The sequence below is a fragment of the Coregonus lavaretus genome (assembly GCF_964263955.1).
Source record: "Coregonus lavaretus genome assembly, contig: HAP1_SCAFFOLD_166, whole genome shotgun sequence".
Lineage (NCBI taxonomy): Eukaryota > Metazoa > Chordata > Actinopteri > Salmoniformes > Salmonidae > Coregonus > Coregonus lavaretus.
The window spans coordinates 191,211-214,044 of NW_028161624.1; the positions used below are offsets into that span (position 1 = coordinate 191,211).

Below are 22,834 nucleotides of genomic sequence, written 5' to 3' on the forward strand. Positions count from 1 at the left end.
TTTCTAAAATATTCACTGTTTATGTTTACATGTAGTGGCTAACCTTCTCTTTCTTTCATGCTATAGTTTTGTTTTTCACTGTGTGGACACGTGTGTGTGTATATCTCTTTATGTGTCTGTGTCTGTGTGTGTGTGTGTGTGTGTGTGTTTGACAGACAGACATCTAAGAGAGATGTTGAAATGCACCAATTTGTAAGTGGCTCTGGATAAGAGCGTCTGCTAAATGACTTAAATATTAAATGTAAGATGAAAATATATTTCACTTCTTTCTTGGACAGTTCTTGGTAATGACCACAGGGAGGGAGTGTGTGACAGAAAACAGAAAAATAAATAATTATACATTGGGCCCCTACCTACAGAAAGCTTCCTACAGGACTGACTAAATACAAGCAGGATTATTATGAAATGGGCATCCTCTACATAAGGCGTGATCAGCATTTATTGTTTTCATATTTATTGTTTTCAGAAATGAAAGACATTGCTGTCAACAAACAAAGTCATACAGACACAGTGCAGAAGGTTGACCATGAGTGCACACAGCAATCCACAGGGAAAAAGTGACATCTGTAGTCTACCTCAGATTGCAGGCCTGAGGCCCTGTCACAACTGATGAACTCTCTCTCACTTCAGTTCAAACATGAAAAATAAACCAACCATGTTGTACCTTCCCCTCCTCTACTCTTCCACCCAGAACCGGACGTAGGAGGCAGGGAAGGACTGTGGTCTGTCATGGAAAACCATCACCAAAAAGGCAGGATATTGGCAACAGTAGCGCTCTCTCATGGAAGCCTTATGTTCCACATAGGAAAGAAGAGGGTTAATTAAGGAAGTAAAACTCTTCCATCCATTCCTACCAAAGCTACAGTACCTTTCCTTCTCTCCTTACTTTTCCTTTCACGTTCTTTGGCACATGGCTCAGCCCTGGTTGTGTGCCCGGTGGTGGTGTAATGGACTGGGTCCTCCTCACCGGCCCAGTTCAGGCAGCATCAGAACTGGCAGCATCATGCTTGCTACTGGTAAACCTGTTTTTTCCAGGGCTGCGTCCCAAATGACACCCTATTCCCTATGTGGGGCTCTGGTCAAAAGTAGTGCACTCTATAGGGAAGGGACCTGGTTAAAAGTAGTGCACTATATAGGGAATAGGGTGTAATTTGGGACACAACCCAGGGCTGCTGGGCTGAGTAGTGTGGGATCTTTACAGTGAAAGCGTCATGGCATAATGACATCACAGTCATCGCCCTGTACTGTTTGAGAGAGAGAGAGAGTCAAGGCCTTTCATATGAAATGCTGCCACTGCTGCCTCTTCAGTCTCCACGGCTATTTGTCCATGGTCGTTCTTGATAAGTAAAGCTGCTACTAATCAGACATCATTCACTACTGTGCAATTCATTACAGCTCATAAAAGCGGATGAGGTCATAGCTGTTATGTGTGATTTTCTGCATCAGAGATTTAGTGAAGACGTTGAATCTCTGTGGCAAACCAACCCACACACTAGTTCTATACTATGTGGTATTGAGGGGAAGACAAACTACTGTAAGTATTTGATTGGGAATTATAACTTCCACAGATATCCTTATGGATTTATCTACTGAATCCCACTACCACGGTTCTGGTCCATAACTGCTCTATGACCGTTGAAATCATGTTCATTTTATTTTGTATTTTATCTTTATTTATTCAGGAAGTCCCATTGAGGTGAGAAGACTTATTTTACAAGGCTGACCTGGCCTGTTCATGCAAAGCCATATATCTTGGCTAGACAGAGAAGCTTCTGATCCCAAAGAAAATGTCACAAAGCCCCCAAAATAAGCACTAGGAGGAAAGTATCAGACCCACAGGTTTAGCAGAGCAGAAGACCTCCTGGGAACCCAGTATTTGTTTAAATTCCAAATCCATACCTTGTGTTTATTTATCAAGTGTAATCTGGCGTAGTTATCAGTGCTGGAAGGGCAGCTTAGAGTTTACACACCAAGTTGAAATATTGCATTTTCAACGCAGCGAGCAATTGCAATATGTCCTCACATGAAATTGGATCTCTTGAAAGAGCAAGCGAAAACAAACCATCGGATACTTGCTAATGACATCATTATGTGCATACCTGGATATCATTACTCTATACATTAAGGTACTATGGTTCTGTACAAGGCTCAACTTTTCACCAACAAACAAAACATTGCTGTTATATCCTATTATCCATATTATTATATCCTAAATCTTCAATGTATTCCTAATACTGCATATAATAAATATGACATTCTCATATCATAATCTTCTATTGTCTGGACATAAAAACTCATGAGTTGCCTCCCTTTGTACCTTTGCAGCGCACCAAGACATTAGTCAACATCAATGTAGCTACAGATGATACATTAAAAAGAATACAAAGGCCTATGTATTACAGTAACAGGTAAATGTCTGGCTCTGCCTAAGGTACGCATTGTCTCCGTCCCAAATGGCCCCCTCTCCCTATGTAATGTACTACATTTGACCTGGGCACTGGTCAAAAGTAGTGCACTTTAAAGGGAATAGGGTGCCATTGGGACATAGCCATTGCCATATCGAGGGACTGTACAGAGGAAAGGCTATGTATGTTACAGTATTACATAAAGCCTAACGCCTCAACGTTTCCAGCCCTGCAGGCACAAACCAGCCATCATTTCCCAAGGTATGGAAAGAGGAAAGAGGTCAACCCCCTGACACTGTAACATTCCATCAACAAGATCAAACAGAGAAGCCATCCACAGCCCTGCCCAGGTATTAAACAGTACAGTACACCACTGTCTTCATAGGGGCGTGCTTTAAGAAACCTTTCCAAGGTGATCCCATTCAAAAAGCACTGTGGAAAGCAAAGCACACATTCAGGAGGAGGAGGAGGTAGGCTAAAACGACGTCCCGTACAATATTGATCAAATCTCCTTTAGTGGAGGTCAACGACCCCTCACTGTATGCCTCTTTTACCGTTAATAGTCCCGTTCTCCGGGGATATGATGTTTGGATTGTTCTGGAAATATATAGGCAATAAAGGACAAAAGGGTGTCATAAACGTTGATTAAAGCTCTTCTTAAAAGAGCCAGGCGGGAGAGGCTCCTGAGTTATGGAGGCGTTTCAGTCGGCGTTATTGTTTCTGTGACAGAGACCTCTTAGTGCTGCTGCCTGCGCCGTCCTGGACGACACAGTGCAGCGGTAAACATCTCTCTCTCTTTGAGGAGAGGAGACAGTCATTAATCCCCAGGCTGGGACCAAGGAGAGGAGGAGAGGAGATAGTCATTAATCCCCAGGCTGGGACCAAGGAGAGGAGGAGAGGAGACAGTCATTAATCCCCAGGCTGGGACCAAGGAGAGGAGGAGAGGAGACAGTCATTAATCCCCAGGCTGGGACCAAGGAGAGGAGGAGAGGAGACAGTCATTAATCCCCAGGCTGGGACCAAGGAGAGGAGGAGAGGGGAAGATGAGAGGAGAGGGAGAGTAGGGCTACACGCTGGTGCCTGGATGGTCTCGGTCTCAGTCAGACATCACAGCCGCCCAGCCAGCCAGCCCAGTCAATCAGCCAGCAACCCAGCCCAGCCTCCCAGCCCCCCAGCCCCCCAGCCCAGCCCCCCAGCCCAGCCTCCCAGCCTCCCAGCCCCCCAGCCCCCCAGCCCCCCAGCCCAGCCTCCCAGCCCAGCCCCCCAGCCCAGCCTCCCAACCTCCCAGCCCAGCCTCCCAGCCCACCAGCCCCCCAGCCTCCCAGCCCCCCAGCCTCCCAGCCTCCCAGCCCCCCAGCCTCCCAGCCTCCCAGCCCCCCAGCCTTCCAGGCCCCCAGTCCCCCAGTCCCCCAGCCCAGCCTCCCAGCCCCCCAGCCTTCCAGGCCCCCAGTCCCCCAGTCCCCCAGCCCAGCCTCCCAACCCCCCAGCCCAGCCCCCCAGCCAAGCCTACAAGCCACCACCAGCAGGTCACACTCAGCTCCAATTTGCATGATTTTTCAGCACCCAGATGTCTGGGGCTTTTTTATTGTACATTTTAACCGAGGCTTCAATTTCAATGATCCTGGTGGTGGTGGTAGTGGTGGTGACATTGTTTACATGGCCTTTCTATTAAATTACATGATGGTGATAATACCTCTTGATACACTGTCCATATCAGGGAGGACTATTTTTAAAGACAATGTCATCCAGCATGTCATCACATTTCATGTCTCTTTAGGCCTGTGTCACATTTATAAAGAAAAATTGAGGAAGTGATGATATGTAAGATAGCTGCAAACAGTTGCATGAATAAGACTCAAGATCATTAAGTGATTTACCTATCCTCCTGGCTCCTGCATTAACAGATGAAATAAATAATGGCAGAGTAGAGGAAACATAATACTGCTCTGTCTGGAAACATGAGCGTATCTTAGAGAGTGACAGAATTAGGGGGCAGAGAGGGAGAAGGGATGATCATTGTACAAGTGACAGGCAACTCAATTGTCCATATCCATCACTAAGCACCTCTCTTGTGTGTCATCCATTTAATGTGCACACAAACCACCCCCCTGACATAAACATGGAGAAGTGCCATAGATAGAAAGGGTATGTACGAGTTCTACAGACAGATGGTTGTTTAGTTTGATGGTAGAACCAGGATGATGTTCTACAGACAGATGGTTGTTTAGTTTGATGGTAGAACCAGGATGATGTTCTACAGACAGATGGTTGTTTAGTTTGATGGTAGAACCAGGATGATGTTCTACAGACAGATGGTTGTTTAGTTTGATGGTAGAACCAGGATGATGTTCTACAGACAGAAGGCTGTTTAGTTTGATGGTAGAACCAGGATGATGTTCTACAGACAGATGGTTGTTTAGTTTGATGGTAGAACCAGGATGATGTTCTACAGACAGATGGTTGTTTAGTTTGATGGTAGAACCAGGATGATGTTCTACAGACAGATGGTTGTTTAGTTTGATGGTAGAACCAGGATGATGTTCTACAGACAGAAGGCTGTTTAGTTTGATGGTAGAACCAGGATGATGTTCTACAGACAGATGGTTGTTTAGTTTGATGGTAGAACCAGGATGATGTTCTACAGACAGATGGTTGTTTAGTTTGATGGTAGAACCAGGATGATGTTCTACAGACAGAAGGCTGTTTAGTTTGATGGTAGAACCAGGATGATGTTCTACAGACAGAAGGCTGTTTAGTTTGATGGTAGAACCAGGATGATGTTCTGTCTGTCCTTGATTTCCCCTGCATCACATTACCTCTAGCCTACCTAGCATTATGCCAGGACAAATATCTCACTTGTTCTTTGTCTGTGTAACACCATCTCTTAAATCCAACACTTAGAGGTAGATATAATGTCTCCAATTATTTATTTACTCAAGGCAGCGGCATGATTATTCATTATTAAGAGGTAGAAGATGGAGAGAGGAAAACATTATCTCGCTCTCTCTCGCTATCTCTCTCTCTCTCTCTCTCTCTCTCTCTCTCTCTCTCTCTCTCTCTCTCTCTCTCTCTCTCTCTCTCTCTCTCTCTCTCTCTCCCTCTCTCTCTCTCTCTCTCTCTCTCTAAGACAAGGTCCAAGTCTGCTATTCAAGGGTAACTTTCTTGTATTTGTGAACTTGGGTAATTGGAAATGAATTGAATTGCTATCGGTCTTCTATACTACTGTATATTAAAACATGAAATATAAATTTCAATGTAAACTTTATTTACCATCTTAAAAGCAGCCACTATTCTGGCTGATCCGGTTTTTTTTGCAAACAAGAGGTGAATACCCTATGATAAAACATGTTTTTGTATAGGGTAGCCTTTAAATAAGTATTGGGGCAAGTTGATAGTGGGGTACCCTCTCAGTTGTGTGCCCTACCTTACGTCCCAAACTCTGCCTTGCTCGCCCCAACAGCCCGCCTCCAAGCGGACCACAATGATTTAGAAGTTCAGGAATCCCACGTGACGTCACCGAGGGGTGACGTAATGCTTCTCTAAATAGAACGTATTGTAATCTTTTCTCAGTCCAACGTGGTTCCTTCTGAGAGGCTGTTGCATATTTTCTACACTTGTTTGGTAAGTTAAAAGAATTGCATTCCACTACAGTAAATTATAAACTTGCAATTATAGATTGTTAATTTCGTTTTGTACAGTTGTGTTGTTATATTTTCACTTCGGTTGATGTGACAAGTTGCTCAGAGAATCGCATCGACTGAATGCTGCGGCGTTCTGTAGATTTGTTTGATTTAATATTATTGTCTGTTGTCTCGTGCATATTGTATTATGAGCAGAATTGTGTTTATGTCAGTTATTTCTTCGTATAGTAGCAGGCTTGCCATCTCAGTGCAATACTTAGAAGTTTCAGGACGCGCGTGGACTGACTGTTGAATGTTGTTGAAGTTGAGCACGGAGATGTCAAGTGATGCTCGCTGCTCGCGAGCTGTCAGTGCCGTACCGTAGCTATTAGCTACCATGGTAATTTACCCCACAAACTGTATGTGTGAGTAGGTTAACTATGTGTAGTATCGACAGTAGTATCGAGCGATGTGTCAGTGCAGGGTAGCCTATGGTGCGCAATTACTAAAGACAATATTTGGAGGAATTAGTTCGCAATGGTTATCAACTGCAAATACTGACACAGGGTGGGCTAACCTATAGGAGTCGACTTAGCCATTTTTTGTAGAGCATTACAAAGTAATATTTTTAATGATTCTCAAGTTTGCAGAATTTTGCATCATTGTTCCCCTGTCCCATCCATGGATGGATGCAGCCCACGTCTAGATGTTGTCCTGTGCAGTTTACGAACGGTCACGTCCTCGACAATGGTAAAAGTAGCTTAAGAGGAGCTGTCATTCCATCCATAATACCAATACATGTTTATGATACTGTGGTAGCCTATAATACTGTTCACATTTCATTTTGAAGAGGAATCTAACCGAAACATTACGTCATTCTGCAAGCCAGCAGTCGCTATTTGATTAACCGCCGCCGAGCTATTGAAGGTTCCAGAGGGGTTCTGCTGACGGGGCACACTTGACTTTAAGTGCCTGCGGCTGAAAAATATGTTTTAATCTTATGATTAGATTGTCATTGAGTTTAAATGATGGCGAACCATTCTCCATTTATCAGTTTCCAGTTTAAAAAAAAAATTGTAGCCTATATCTATCAAACAATCTCTCTCTGTAAGTTTACTGTGGTGCCTCTCTTCTGCAATTACTATTCACTAATGATGAAGATGATGATAATGATAATGTTAATGTTAATAACTAATATTATTGTGTTAGTGGTTTAACTAAATATGATTCATGTGCAACATTATAATATCTGATGATGAATCCATCTTCATAAATAAAATAGAAACTCACATTAAATAGCCTAAATTAAATAGAACATTACCAAAATTATTTGAGGCATATAACTTAAAAGAAAAAATAATCGTTATAAGACTACTAGAAGTTAGGGAAAGAGAGTGTACTGGAATTAAGGCCTACTGAAAATAACTGGTCTGACTGATGGAGGTAAGATTGAAAAAAGTTCATTGTTATTGACAGAATAATTATTATTATAGTGGGTAAAATAAAAATACATCTAACACAAGACAGAGGTAGACTGAAGTATACTTCTTAAAAATGTGTTTATTTCTAATTTAATTATTATATATGAAGATATTAATCAAATCTGTCACTATAGATAAGCTACCATGATCATAAACATTGGTATAAAATAATTAGCACAGTAACACAGAATAAAGAATTTACTTAATCAACTACCTAAGTTAACTTCATCAATTAAGTTAAGTGAATACAACCGGTATACACCACTGTTTGTGTGCATTTGACCAGCTGTAAATTTGAGCACTTTCCAGGTTATGATTTTGAGTCTATTCAACCAGGTAAAGATTAGGATGTGATGTTATAATAATCCTCATGGTTTTACATATTATACTTTGGGTTTGTTAGGGTCCCGTGTGGCTCAGTTGGTAGAGCATGGCGCTTGCAACGCCAGGGTTGTGGGTTCGATTCACACAGGGGACCAATATAGGGAAAAAGTACAAAAATTTATCCACTTACTACAGTAAGTCACTCTGGATAAGAGCGTCTGCAAAATGTTTGAACTGTTAGCAACATGTTTGCATTTTTATGAGAAAAAAAACAATTTTAATAGCCTACTTTTACAAAAACAAACTCTAATAACATAATTATAAAGAAGATGATTCATACAATTTGCCATGAGTGATACCGTCCACACAATCACAGTCCCTTCTATAAATAAAGGCAGATCTGACTTCAGGTATTGTGGTAGTGTAAAAAGGCCCTATGCTGAGTGTGTATATACCGCGGCCCTCCGCAGCTCAGTGTTAGTTAACTCCTTGTTATCCTCTATGTGGATGTGAGTGTGTTGACTGGTGGAGCCCTGGGGTGGAGAAGTCTCTATGCTTGTTGGAAGTTCACACACACACACACACACACACATACACACACACACACACACAGTTTACACACAGTGCAGGGACAGAGAGGTGGTGATTGACAGTGATTGAGGGTTGCCTCTCAGGGGCCCCTCTGTCCTGTGTGTTTACAGTGTACTATAAGGCCTACATGAGGAGTTGACAGCACACACAGCATTGTCTGAGCGAGCCGTGTTCCTCGCCTCAGGGCTCGCTGTGATCCCACCATGAACCTGCGCTGTTGAAGGCCCCCCCCCCCTTCACACACGCCGAACACACACACACACCGATCACGCACACGCCAAACACACATCGAACACACACACGCCGAACACACACACGCCACACACACACACCGATCACACACACGCCAAACACACACCGAACACACACACATGCCGAACACACACACGCCGAACACACACACACACACACCGATCACACACACGCCAAACACACACCATACTGTATGAATTGTAATATGTGCCTTACCTGGAGAGTTCGTTCCCTGGTCCCTGTTGAAATCGTACTCCGCTCACTAATCCTTCCCCTCTCTCACATCGGGACCCAGTTAATGTAAAGTGTAACCAAATTTCCTCTGCTAAACTAAAACATCTATATCAAGTGAAAGCCAAGTGCCCCATTGAAGGGAAAAGGCGTTGTGCTCTGGCGATTTAGAGGCGAGAGCAGCAATTGGGACAACTCACTGGGGCTTACATGGAGCCCTTGTTTCAGTGTTTTATGTGTATGATGGTTTGAATTTCCTTTTCAACATGTTGAGTTGAGGTATTTCTGAAAGAAAAGCCCCACATCAATAATTTTCCCTATTCTGGTAATGACTTGTGAATAAAGTTTAGGCCTAACGTGTGGAAATGGAATATAAAATGTTTCTCTTTGGATATTAGTCTGGTGGTTTTCGGATTGACATTTGGAGAGAAGCTTTTGGAACATAAGCCGAATCAGATTGTCAAAACACTTGATGGACTAGTTTAAGTTGTTGATAATACTGTGAGAAGAATTCTACTTAGTGAACAAAGCTTGATGAACTGAAAGTATCCAGGTTAGAGAATAGATCATGCTGTTCAGACCAATCTTTTTTATATTATATCTGGGCTACCAGTATTAGACCTACAGTATGTGGAGAGTCTACTACCAGTATTGGACCTACAGTATGTGGAGAGTCTACTTCTTTGTCTTGGAGTGGCCAAGGCTCACTAAGTGTACAATTAGATAATACTCGATCGATAAGGTTGTTGCTGTTGCTCTGGAAAGTGTCGTTTTAGGTAGTAAAGTGATAGAAGGAGAAAAAGGTGAGGGAGGGAGAAAGAGAGAGAGGGACGGGAGACAGAGAGAGAAGGACGAGAAGAGAGAGGGAGAAAGAGAGAGAGCGAAGGAGAGAGAAGGATAAAAAGAGAGAAGGGGGGATAGATAGAGACGCATACCTCCTTGCCCTCTGACAGAGGGACCCTGTCCAGACCTTTCCTAGCAGAAGTAGCCTGTAAGGAAAAAGGCTCTGGTTAACTTTACACACCATTTCAATGTTTTGACCTTGTTAGAGGAAATAGTCTGTACAGGTCAAAAAAATCACACATGTTAATCATGTATGAAGGTATTCATGCTGAACACGTCATGTGTGGCCTTGGCTCAAATGTTTAGTTTATTCAAATACAGAGACGAAAAAATTGGCACTTTTGTGGGATTCAATCAGATCACACATGGTGGAAAATGCGGCTTTTAAACACCATTTCCAATTGAGCCGATATATGCAGCATTTACCGTTGTCGAGAATGAGCAATCGGATTGAATCCCGGCCTAATGTGGTTGTCTGTGTGTACATTTGAAGAGTAATTTGTGTTAGGCTTTATCGTATGAGTGCTTCTCAGTGGATTCATTTGGTTCCAACATGTCCCACCCATTTTCATCCAAAGAACAAGGGCGCCTGCTCCCTAATCAATGACAAAACAGGATTTCAAAAAGAGTCTTTAACATTTTTATCCCCCTCTCAGGCTACAAACCAGGCAGCTAAGCAGTTAGGCCCTAGTCTCCCAGAGGGCTGAATGGCCTGGCAGTGTGCTGAGGGTGGAGGGGCTGGTTAGAAGACAGTAGAGGTTAGACTGCAATAAGACTTAGTGAGACGTAGAACCTCTAGTCTGAATAAAACATGAAGTCCCTGTGGTCACGTCATTCCTGGAAATAGTCATTCCAGGAAATAGCAGTTAAATGCGTGCTGATGTTTTGTAAACTCTAGTCTAATCTGCTCCTACTATTATATGTGTTGTAAACTCTAGTCTAATCTGCTCCTACTATTATATGTGTTGTAAACTCCAGTCTAATCTGCTCCTACTATTATATGTGTTGTAAACTCTAGTCTAATCTGCTCCTACTATTATATGTGTTGTAAACTCTAGACTAATCTGCTCCTACTATTATATGTGTTGTAAACTCTAGTCTAATCTGCTCCTACTATTATATGTGTTGTAAACTCTAGTCTAATCTGCTCCTACTATTATATGTGTTGTAAACTCTAGTCTAATCTGCTCCTACTATACTACCACACGTAATCAACCCCCCCCCCCCCATTCCCCCCACCCAGGCGCCATCCCAAATGGCACCCTATTCCCTATATAGTACACTACTTTTGACTAGAGCCCAGGGCCCTATAGGGAATAGGGTGCCATTTGAGACGCAACCCCGGTCATAGAGACCAGGCCGGGCCCTGCCTTTAAGCTGTAACATCTTTTTTCTTGATGTCATGTCCTGTCGCTCTCTGTATGAACTAATGAACACCTGTCTGTAGGCTACTGCCATGAGGGAATGGAATACTATATTTTGTATGTTTACGACTGAAAATAACTACGAAGTCTGCTATTTTCAGGCACAACATCAATAGAGTAATCTAGAATGACACAATGAAAGAAAGGGATGTCTACGTCTTCATGTGTGCTGGGAGCTAAACTCTCCTCTTTTCTCTCTCTCTCTCTCTCTCTCTCTCTCTCTCTCTCTCTCTCTCTCTCTCTCTCTCTCTCTCTCTCTCTCTCTCTCTCTCTCTCTCTCTCTCTCTCTCTCTCTCTCTCTCTCTCTCTCTCTCTCTCTCTCTCTCTCTCTCTCTCTCTCTCTCTCTCTCTCTCTCTCTCTTTCACTCTCTTTCTCTCTCTCTCTCTCTCTGTTTGTAGTCTTATGAGGAGTTGGTGAGAGTGATGAACTCTGAGCAGGAAAGGCCGTTTGTGTGCAGTGCCCCTGGCTGTTCTCAGGTGAGTGTCGACACTGTATGTTCAGTGTTAAACTCCCAGGTATTTTGTCCACATGCTGGAGACATTAAGAAGATAGATTACCGCAAAACAACACATTTGTACTTACTCAATGATCATAGACAACCACAAAATTCACAGGAATTTGTTTCTGGAGTGCAGTATTCCTTTAACGGTCTCTGTGCATGCCTTTTTAACCTGGAATTCACACTAGTGAATATCATACAAAATATAACTGAATATCACTGGATTCCAGGCTTGAGACTCTGTGCGTAGAGAACTGAGTGGTTGTGTTCTTTATCGAGGAGGACCACATTGGAAAAGAACTATATTTATTGTTTCCTGTGTTATCCTCTTTTTTTTAACAGTACAGTTTTCTTTACCCCAAAATGAATCTAATAATTCTGTCCCAACAGCGATTCCCCACAGAGGACCACCTGATGATTCACCGGCACAAGCATGAGATGACCCTGAAGTTTCCCTCCATAAAGATCGACAACATGTTATCAGGTGACAAACGGCTTCAGACATCCCATGCTGTAACATCACTCTCTAGTGTGCATCCCAACTGGCACCCTATTCCCTATGTAGTGCACTACATTTGACCAGGGCCCATAATAGGATGCCATTTGGGACACAGCCTCTATATAGTCTAGTCCCATCGTGGTGTTCTGGAATAGATGAGTGTTGTATTTCTCTCTCAGGAAGTAGCAACTGTCCCCGCCAGGCATATAGTAAGTCAGGCTATAAACAGAACTGTGTAGCCTACACCAGGGTTGGGGTTGATTCCGTTTTTGATTCAGTCAATTCAATGAAATTCACTTAATGAATGACTGAATTCAGGCCAACTGTGCTGTGCGTTGTGTTCAGGAGAGTTTGTGGTTGACTGCTATACTGTATCTCGACTCTGTTGTGGCTCTCCTCATTTCCCAATGGTGAAAGCCTCGTTGTGTATTGAGTCTAATCTGTAACCCATACCTTGTCGTTCTGCAGTGCTCAGCAGGACAATGAGACATTGATGTATCGCCGGAGAAATTCATATTTTTCCTTTTTCCAAATTAAGATACATGTTTTGTCATAGACAACATTTCTCTTCCTTGCTGAGTTGTGCCGCTGGTTTCCTGTCATCATCACAGATCTCATTAGTCTTGCTGTGACAGTGGGGAGGGGATGAATGGGTGGAGGGGTGGTGGAGGGGGGGTTCCCCCACCCTGCCCCACCCTGCCCCACCATACAGAGGGGAGGAGATGTGGTGTGGTTGGGGATGACATATTGACCCACAGTTCAAAGGAAGACCTGATTTATACTGTCTGTGTACAGCACCTGTAAGTGTCAATCCCAAGGCAAAATCATACTTCCAGATCTTTAGTGCCTAGACAGAGCCCTGCTGATGCAACAGAAGACTGGTGTGTGTGTGTGTGTGTGTGTGTGTGTGTGTGTGTGTGTGTGTGTGTGTGTGTGTGTGTGTGTGTGTGTGTGTGTGTGTGTGTGTGTGTGTGTGTGTATGTGTGTATGTGTGTGTGTATATATAGATGTATTTAAAAGTGTATTTGAGGTTTAAAAAGTATTCTGAAGTTCTACTATATCAACCCCTACAAAAATGTCCATTAATTATAATCCACATAATAACTGTACTTTCCTGTTGCTGCAGGATTATTTTCCTGCTGTACACTCTTAGAAAAAATGGGTCCAAAAGTGTTCTTCGGCTGTCCCCATAGGAGATCCCTTTTTGGTTCCAGGGAGAACCCTTTTTGGGGCCACGTAGAACCATTTTGGGTTCCATGTAGAACCGTCTGTGGAAAGGGTTATTCTTCAAAGAGTGTAGCAAATTCGCTCAAATTAGGATACAAATGTATGTATGTACAGTGCCTTCAGAAAGTATACACACCCCTTCACTTATTCCACATGTTGTTGTGCTACAGCCTGAATTCAAAATTGATTACATAAAAAACATTTTCTCACCCATCTACACACAATACCCCATAATGACAAAGTGAAAACATGTTTTTAGGAATTTTTGCAAATGTATTGAAAATTAAATACAGAAATATCACATTTACATAAGTATTCACAGCCCTGAGTCAATACATGTTAGAATCACCTTTGGCAGCGATTACAGCTGTGAGTCTTTCTGGGTAAGTCACTAAGAGCTTTGCACACCTGGATTGTACAATATTTGCCCATTATTCTTTTCAAAATTATTCAAGCTCTGTCAAATTGGTTGTTGATCATTGCTAGACAACCCCTTTCATGTCTTGCCAAGGATTCTCAAGCAGATTTAAGTCAAAACTGTAACTCGGCCACTCAGGAGCATTCACTGTCTTCTTGCTAAGCAACTCCAGTGTAGATTTGGCCTTGTGTTTTAGGTTATTGTCCTGCTGAAAGGTGAATATATCTCCCATTGTCTGGTTGAAAGCAGACTGAACCAGGTTTTCCTCTAGGATGTTGCCTGTGCTTAGCTCCATTCCGTTTATTTTTTATCCTGAAAAACTCCCCAGTCCTTAAAGATTACAAGCATACCCATAACATGATGCAGCCACCACTATGCTTGCAAATATTGTATTAGATATGTTGTATTGGATTTGCCCCAAACATAACGCTTTGTATTCAGGACAAAAAGTTATTTGCTTTGCCACATTTTTTGCAGTATTACTTTAGTGCCTTGTTGCAAAAAAAATTAATAACTTACATCATGCTGAAAGGGATGTTCAATGTCTGCTCTTTTTTTTTACCCATCTACCAATAGGTGCCGTTCTTTGCGAGTTATTGGAAATCCTCCCTGGTCTTTGTGGTTGAATCTGTGTTTGAAATGCACTGCTCAACTGAGAGACCTTACAGATAATTGTATGTGTGGAGTACAGAGATTAGGTAGTCATTCAAAATCATGTTAAACACTATTATTGCACACAGAGTGAGTCCAGAGTGAGTCCATTTACTCCTGAACTTATTTAAGCTTGCCATAACAAAGGGGGTGAATACTTATTGACTCAAGACATTACAGCTTTTCATTTTTAATGAATTTGTAAACATTTTGAAAAACATGATTCCACTTTGTGTAGGCCAGTGACAAAAAAACAAAATTTTAATCAATTTTAAAGTCAGGCTGTAACACAACAAAATGTGGAAAAAGTCAAGGGGTGTGAATACTTTCTGAAGGCACTGTGTGTATGTATGTGTGTTTGTGTGTGTGTGTGTGTGTGTGTGTGTGTGTGTGTGTGTGTTAGGCTGATGCTGACTGAGATTGTCTTCTTTATTATTTACACTGAGCGACCAGGAGAATCAGGTTTCTGTCCCGGCTGAGTCAGTGTCCTCATTCCCCACTCTCTCTCTTACTGCTCTGTCCATTTCTCTTACTGGAAGAGGGTCGACGATCATAAGTCACCTGTCTGTCTGACTCTCCTGTTTAGGGTTAACACAACTTCAACATGTCACCCAGAGAGATTTAAACTGCCCCAGACCCTTTCCCCTTTTTGATATGTAACACCAAAGCTTACCTCATTTTACCAAGGTTTGGCCTGTTTCTCCTAACATCCGCGGTGAGTTGTCACGTCATCATACTTCTCTGGAAATGGACACCGCTGGCGCTCCAGTTTTTAAAAACGTTTTAATGGAAGAGTTAAGCTCTCATCCTCCCTATTGGGAAAGCCAGACTGTTTTGGTCAAACTGTATTTTGGTCGTCAATCCCCAGTCTAGCCAGAATGGATAAACAGGCCGTGGTGGAGTATACTTTTAGCCTTTGAAAAGGACTTGATCCTAAAATCACCTGGACTGTCTGAAACATGATCCAGTCTCTCTGGTCTCTCTGCCCCCTGATGCTGAGTGGAGTAACACTGCCTGACTAAAGGGAACAAATGCCCCCCCCCCTCTCTGTAGGTGAGGTCTGGACATTGTTAACTGAAATGTTGCTATTGAGAGTGGTATCTGTGTCTAATGTAAAAGGAGAGTGGCTTTGCTAACCATTTGGAACGATCATTAGCTTGGCGTATTCTCTGCCTCTGTCCACTTTGTATTCATCAGCTGTTCTTCTTTATCGACAAACTATCACAACTTAACAGTTCAGGCAACGGACAAAAACAAGTCATTTTTAGCTAACATTATTAGAGTTGAAAATGTTGTGTGAGTCCCTCTCACGGCTAGTTAACAAACATGCAGTGCAGATATATATACAAATGTATTGTTTTATACACTATTTAACTTTTTTTTTCTGTTTCTAGAATGAATGCTTTCCTGACCAAGATAGACGATTTTTTTGTCAATTTGCTACCTGCTAGGATGCTAATATCCGTTCTAGTGAGTTGTATATGTAATTCTATGGTGTCTCCTGTGTTCCAGACCAGACGCCAACCCCGACGCGCTTCCTGAAGAACTGTGAGGAGGTGGGTCTGTTCAGCGAGCTGGACTGTTCTATAGAACAGGAGTTCAGGAAGGCCCAGGAGGAAGAGGACAACAAACAGGTAGACAAGATGACAATAAGACAACTAACCTGATTATCAGGTAGACAAGATGACAATAAGACAACTAACCTGATTATCAGGTAGACAAGATGACAACAAGACAACTAACCTGATTATCAGGTAGACACGATGACAGTAAGACTAACCTGATTATCAGGTAGACACGATGACAGTAAGACAACTAACCTGATTATCAGGTAGACACGATGACAATAAGACAACTAACCTGATTATCAGGTAGACACGATGACAGTAAGACAACTAACCTGATTATCAGGTAGACACGATGACAGTAAGACAACTAACCTGATTATCAGGTAGACACGATGACAGTAAGACAACTACCCTGATTATCAGGTAGACACGATGACAGTAAGACAACTAACCTGATTATCAGGTAGACACGATGACAGTAAGACAACTACCCTGATTATCTTTTTGAACTATCTCCAAAAAGTTTTGGGACACTGTAAAGTCCTTCCGTAGCCTCCAACTGCTCTTAAACGCTAGTAAAACTAAATGCATGCTCTTCAATCGAACGCTGCTTGCACCCGCCCGCCCGACTAGAATCACTACTCTCGGTGGGTCTGACTTAGAATATGTGGACAACTACAAATACCTAGGTGTCTGGTTAGACTGTAAACTCTCCTTCCAGACTCACATTAAGCATCTCCAATCCAAAGTTAAATCTAGAATCGGCTTCCTATTTTGCAACAAAGCCTCCTTCACTCATGCTGCCAAACATGCCCTCGTAAAACTGACTATCCTACCGATCCTTGACTTTGGCGATGTCATTTACAAAATAGCCTCCAACACTCTACTCAGCAAATTGGATGTAGTCTATCAAAGTGCCATTCGTTTTGTCACCAAAGCCCCATATACTACCCACCATTGTGACCTGTACGCTCTCGTTGGCTGGCCCTCACTACATATTCGTCGCCAAACCCACTGGCTCCAGGTCATCTATAAATCACTGCTAGGCAAATCCCCGTCTTATCTTAGCTCATTGGTCACCATAGCAACACCCACCCGTAGTATGCGTTCCAGCAGGTATATCTCACTGGTCATCCCCAAAGCCAACACCTCCTTTGGCCGCCATTCCTTCTAGTTCTCTGCTGCCAATGACTGGAACGAACTGCAAACATCTCTGAAGCTGGAGACTCTTATCTCCCTCACTAACTTTAAGCATCAGTTGACAGAGCAGCTTACCGATCACTGCACCTGTACATAGCCCATCTGAAATTAACCCACCCAACTACCTCATTCCCATATTGTTATTTATTTTGCTCATTTGCACCCCAGTATCTCTATTTGCACATCATCTTCTGCACATCTATCACTCCAGTGTTAATACTAAATTGTAATTGTTTTGCACTATGGCCTATTTATTGCCTTACCTCCATAACTTGCTACATTTGCACACACTGTATATATATTTTCTATTGTGTTATTGACTGTACGTTCTGTTTATCCCATATGTAACTGTGTTGTTGTTGTTTTTATCGCACTGCTTTGCTTTATCTTGGCCAGGTCGCAGTTGTAAATGAGAACTTGTTCTCAACTGGCTTACCTGGTTAAATAGAGGTTAAATAAAATAAAATAAATAAAAATCAGGTAGACACGATGACAGTAAGACAACTAACCTGATTATCAGGTAGACAATATAACAGTAATACAACTAACCTGATTATCAGGTAGACAAGATGACAGTAAGACTAACCTGATGAAGCCCACCTTCCATTTCTATACACTATTCTGCACAATGACAATTATTTAAATGAAGGTTGGCCATTGTCTTTCCAAGTGTGAGGGTTTTTCTCTTCAGGTAGAGAAGATGAGAGTAAGAAATACAAACCTGCTTGTCGAATGCCTCGTTGGTTCACTTTTTATACAGTATTCTGCACAATTATTGAATCAAGGTCGGTCGTTGTTTTACGTTGTTTTAGGTGTGAGGTATTTACAGTGCCTTCGGAAAGTATTCAGACTCCTTGACTTTTTCCACATTTTGTTAAGTAACAGCCTTATTCTAAAATGGATTAAATCTTATTTTTTTCTCAGCAATCTACACACAATACCCCATAATGACAAAGCGAAAACACGTTTTTAGACATTTTTGCAAATGTATTAAAAACAGAAAACAGAAATACCTTATTTACATAAGTATTCAGACCCTTTGCTATGATACTCGAAATTGAGCTCAGGTGCATCCTGTTTCCGTTGATCATCCTGGAGATGTTTCTACAACTTGATTGGAGTCCACCTGTGGTAAATTCAAATGATTGGACATGACTTGGAAAGGCACACACCTGTCTATCTAAGGTCCCACAGTTGACGGTGCATGTCAGAGCAAAAACCAAGCCATGAGGTCGAAGGAATTTGTGATGCGTGTGATAGAAGGAGTCAGGCGCAGGAGAGTAATACGCATCCAAAGAGTTTATTCCGTCGATAAACAGTTGCGCAAGCATGCGACAACAACACTCAGGCACAGGGGAAATATCTACCCTGGCAACAACAAGGTAAGGGTAGCTCAACCGAGCTACAAACAGCTCACTACAAACAATCACCCACACAGACAAGGAAGCAGAGGGAACACTTATACAATGACTAATTTGGGATAAGGACCAGGTGTGTGTGATTAATTAGACAAGATAAGTGGAGTGATGATAAATGAATCGGCAGCAGCTAGTAAGCCGGTGACGACGAACGCCGAAACCTGCCCGAACAAGGAGGGGAGGCAGCCTCGGCGGAAGTCATGACAGAATTGTCCGTAGAGCTCCGAGACAGGATTGTGTCGAGGCACAGATCTGGGGAAGGTCCCCAAGAACACAGTGCTCTCCATCATTCTTAAATGGAAGAAGTTTGGAACCACCAAGACTCTTCCTAGAGCTGGCCGCCCGGCCAAACTGAGCAATCGGGGGAGAAGGAGAATAACCTAATGGGTTCCTCTGTGGAGATGTGAGAACCTTCCAGAAGGACAACCATCTCTGCAGCACTCCACCAATCAGGCCTTTATGGTAGAGTGGCTAGACGGAAGCCACTCCTCAGTAAAAAGCACATGACACGCCCGCTTGGAGTTTGGCAAAAGGCACCTAAAGACTCTCAGACCATGAGAAACAAGATTCTCTGGTCTGATGAAACCAAGATTGAACTCTTTGGCCTGAATGCCAAGTGTCACATCTGGAGTAAACCTGGCACCATCCCTACAGTGAAGCATGGTGATGGCAGCATCATGCTGTGAGGATGTTTTTCAGCGGCAGGGACTGGGAGACTAGTCACGATCGAGGCAAAGATGAACGGAGCAAAGTACAGAGAGACTCTTGATGAAAACCTGCTCCAGAGCGCTCAGGACCTCAGACTGGGGCGAAGGTTCACCTTCCAACAGGACAACATTTACATTTACATTTTAGTCATTTAGCAGACGCTCTTATCTAGAGCGACTTACAGTTAGTGAGTGCATACATTATTTTTTAATTTTTCATACTGGCCCCCCGTGGGAATCAAACCCACAACCCTGGCGTTGCAAACGCCATGCTTTTCCAACTGAGCTACATCCCTGCCGGCCATTCCCTCCCCTACCCTGGACGACACTGGGCCGATTGTGCGCCGCCCCATGGCACACAGCCAAGACAACGCAGGAGTGGCTTCGGGACAAGTCTCTGAATGTCCTTGAGTGGCCTAGCCAGAGCTCGGACTTGAACCCGATCGAACATCTCTGGAGAGACCTGAAAATAGCTGTGCAGCAACGCTCCCCATCCAACCTGACAGAGCTTGAGAGGATCTGCAGAGAAGAATGGGAGAAACTCCCCAAATACAGGTGTGCCAAGCTTGTAGTGTCATACCCAAGAAGACTCAATGCTGTATTCGCTGTCAAAGGTGCTTCAACAAAGTACTTAGTAAAGGGTCTGAATACTTATGTAAATGTGATATTTCATTTATTTTTATTTTTATAAATGTGCAAAAATGTCTGAAAACCTGTTTTTGCTTTGTCATTGTGGGGTATTGTGTGTACATTGATGAGGGGAAAAACTATTTAATCAATTTTAGAATAAGGCTATAACGTAACAAAATGTGGAAAAAGTTAAGGGGTCTGAATACTTTCCGAAGACACTGTATATGTGTTTTGGATGCTCAGTTTTCCTGCCAGAACCATCAGCTGAATTAGACACACTGCTGTGCACAGGGCCTTCACCTGTGTTTATCTCTGGAGTACAGTAAGATAAGGCCAGGGGAACCCCCGAGTACAGTAAGATAAGGCCAGAGGAACCCCGGGTCAACCCACAGCTGCAGGCAGACAGGTGTGTTATGGGTAGTCCCCCTTTATCTTGCACTGTCATCATTCTTCAATCCCCCAGCCACCACACACACATTCCAGGCAGGTAACTGTACACACACTGTCATCATTCAATCCCCCAGCCACCACACACACATTCCAGGCAGGTAACTGTGCACACACTGTCATCATTCTTCAATCCCCCAGCCTCCACACACACACTCCAGGCAGGTAACTACTTCCTGAAACACTCATAGCAGGCACAAGCATGCACACGCACATTCACGCAAGTCATCTCCTAACCAATTGTAACAAACTCCCATCAGGGGATACACTGTGCTTGCTAGCTCACACACTCACAACAGGTAGACTCTACCCACCCCTATTCCCACTCACATGTCGGGATTCAACCACTGTGTTGCAGCAAGAGCCCCGACAGGCAGATAGGCAGATAGACAGACAGACAGGCAGACAGGCAGACAGACAGGCAGACAGACAGACAGACAGACAGACAGGCAGGCAGGCAGGCAGGCAGGCAGACAGACAGACAGGCAGGCAGGCAGGCAGGCAGGCAGGCAGGCAGGCAGGCAGGCAGGCAGGCAGGCAGGCAGACAGACAGACAGACAGACAGGCAGGCAGGCAGGCAGACAGACAGACAGACAGGCAGGCAGGCAGGCAGGCAGACAGGCAGACAGACAGACAGACAGACAGACAGACAGACAGACAGACAGACAGACAGACAGACAGACAGACAGAGAGGTGAAGGGCTGTGACTGCTACAGGAGAGGTGAGGAGGGAGCAGGATATCAGATTCCCCCAGGCAGCTGCTGTACTGTAAACAGCTCACTTCATCTCTCAGAAACACAGATATAGGGATTCACGTTTCCTCCTGGTCCAGACTCAGACAGACAGCCGCAGACAGACAGCAGCTTGAGACAGCGAGACCAGGCTGTACGCCAGACAGACAGACAGCCAGACCTGCACACTCGTCATGTGTCTGCGACATGTGTGGCTCACCAGCAGTCACCACTCACCACAGTCTCAGAACAGTGAGGTCCGATTGGACTCCAAGGTAGTTGTTAATGTATTATGGGTCAATGTTAAGAACTCTTTACCTGTGACACTATGTCACAACACAGCTACACTGTATCTCTCTGTCTCAGACTGCTGATCCGGTGTCTGGTCTGGGGGAGATGGGGATACATGCTGTAGGCTGTAGCTCTGCTGACGTCTGGGTCTGGGTTTGGCTCTGGAGGCTTTCTGTGTCAGTCAGGGCACCCAGGCCACGTCTAGCCTCCCCAGTCCCCCAAGTCTGGCGGTGTGGTGTTTATGGTTGAGGAGCTGTGCTCAGTCAGCACGACTGGGAGGCGAGTCTCGGCAGGACTGTGGAGTACACAGCATAGCAGCATATCAGGGGAGAGAGAGGAGAAAGGTTGGTTTAAGTTCAAGAGAGCATAGCTCACAACAGTACACTCTTAGAAAAAAAAGGTGCTATCTAAAACCAAAAAAGGGTTATTCGGCTGTCCCCATAGGAGAACCCTTTGAAGAACCCCTTTTGGTTCCAGGTAGAACCCTTTTGGTTCCAGGTAGAACACTTTCAACAGAGGGTTCTACGTGGAACCCAAAAGAGTTCTACCTGGAACCATAAAGGGTTCTACCTGGAACCAAAAAGGGTTATCTTATGGGGACAGCCGCAGAACCCTTTTGGAACCCTTTTTTCTAAGAGTGTAGAAGTTGCTACATCAGCAGTCTGAAAACCTGACCTTAATAACCCTTGCATCCATAGCTCTGTCTATGCATTTGAGAGTGGTTACATTTCTCCCGTCCCATCCACCCTCATCTTTTTACCAAAACAGAGATAGGGAGAACACTTTGATATTGTTTCAATTGCTGATTGCTGCATTCAGGCTCTTCGTGAGGAAAGTGACTGAGCAGTACAGGGGTTACAGTGAAGCTTTGTAACTTTGACATTTAAACTTTGACATTTACACTAAATGAACTTAAAGACTAATTATTGCAGTTGGCTGTTAACAATGTGTTCTGACTAGGTCCTCTCTCTCTCTCTCTCTCTCTCTCTCTCTCTCTCTCTCTCTCTCTCTCTCTCTCTCTCTCTCTCTCTCTCTCTCTCTCTCTCTCTCTCTCTCTCTCTCTCTCTCTCTCTCTCTCTCCCCTCCCCCACTCCCTCTCTCTCTCTCTCTCTCTCTCTCTCTCTCTCCCCTCCCCCACTCCCTCTCTCTCTCTCTCTCTCTCTCTCTCTCCCTCCCTCTCTCCAGAACATCTCTCTACAGAACCTGCAGAACCAGCAGCATCACTCTCGGATGGGGAACCATGACAACAGCATAGTGATCCAGCAGGCCCTGCCCTCTCCCCAGTCCAGCTCTGTCATCACCCAGGCCCCCTCCACCAACAGACAGATAGGGTGAGGCCTCCAGTCCACAATGCCTGGATTAACCAATACATTAAC

General features: G+C 43.8%; 1 protein-coding gene across 1 annotated transcript in view; it reads left to right on the forward strand.

The window, feature by feature from the left end:
- Positions 1 to 5,973: 5,973 nt before the first annotated feature.
- Positions 5,974 to 22,834, forward strand: part of LOC311120316 (cyclic AMP-responsive element-binding protein 5-like) — a gene marked incomplete at its 3' end in the record, with an annotated part of 54,418 nt that continues 37,557 nt past the window's right edge. The window contains exons 1-5 of the mRNA XM_084194938.1: positions 5,974 to 6,026; positions 11,571 to 11,648; positions 12,062 to 12,155; positions 15,979 to 16,100; positions 22,644 to 22,789. Of these exons, the coding sequence (XP_084051064.1) occupies positions 11,595 to 11,648; positions 12,062 to 12,155; positions 15,979 to 16,100; positions 22,644 to 22,789 (416 nt within the window). The 5' untranslated portion in view covers positions 5,974 to 6,026; positions 11,571 to 11,594. The remainder of the gene's footprint in view (positions 6,027 to 11,570; positions 11,649 to 12,061; positions 12,156 to 15,978; positions 16,101 to 22,643; positions 22,790 to 22,834) is intronic.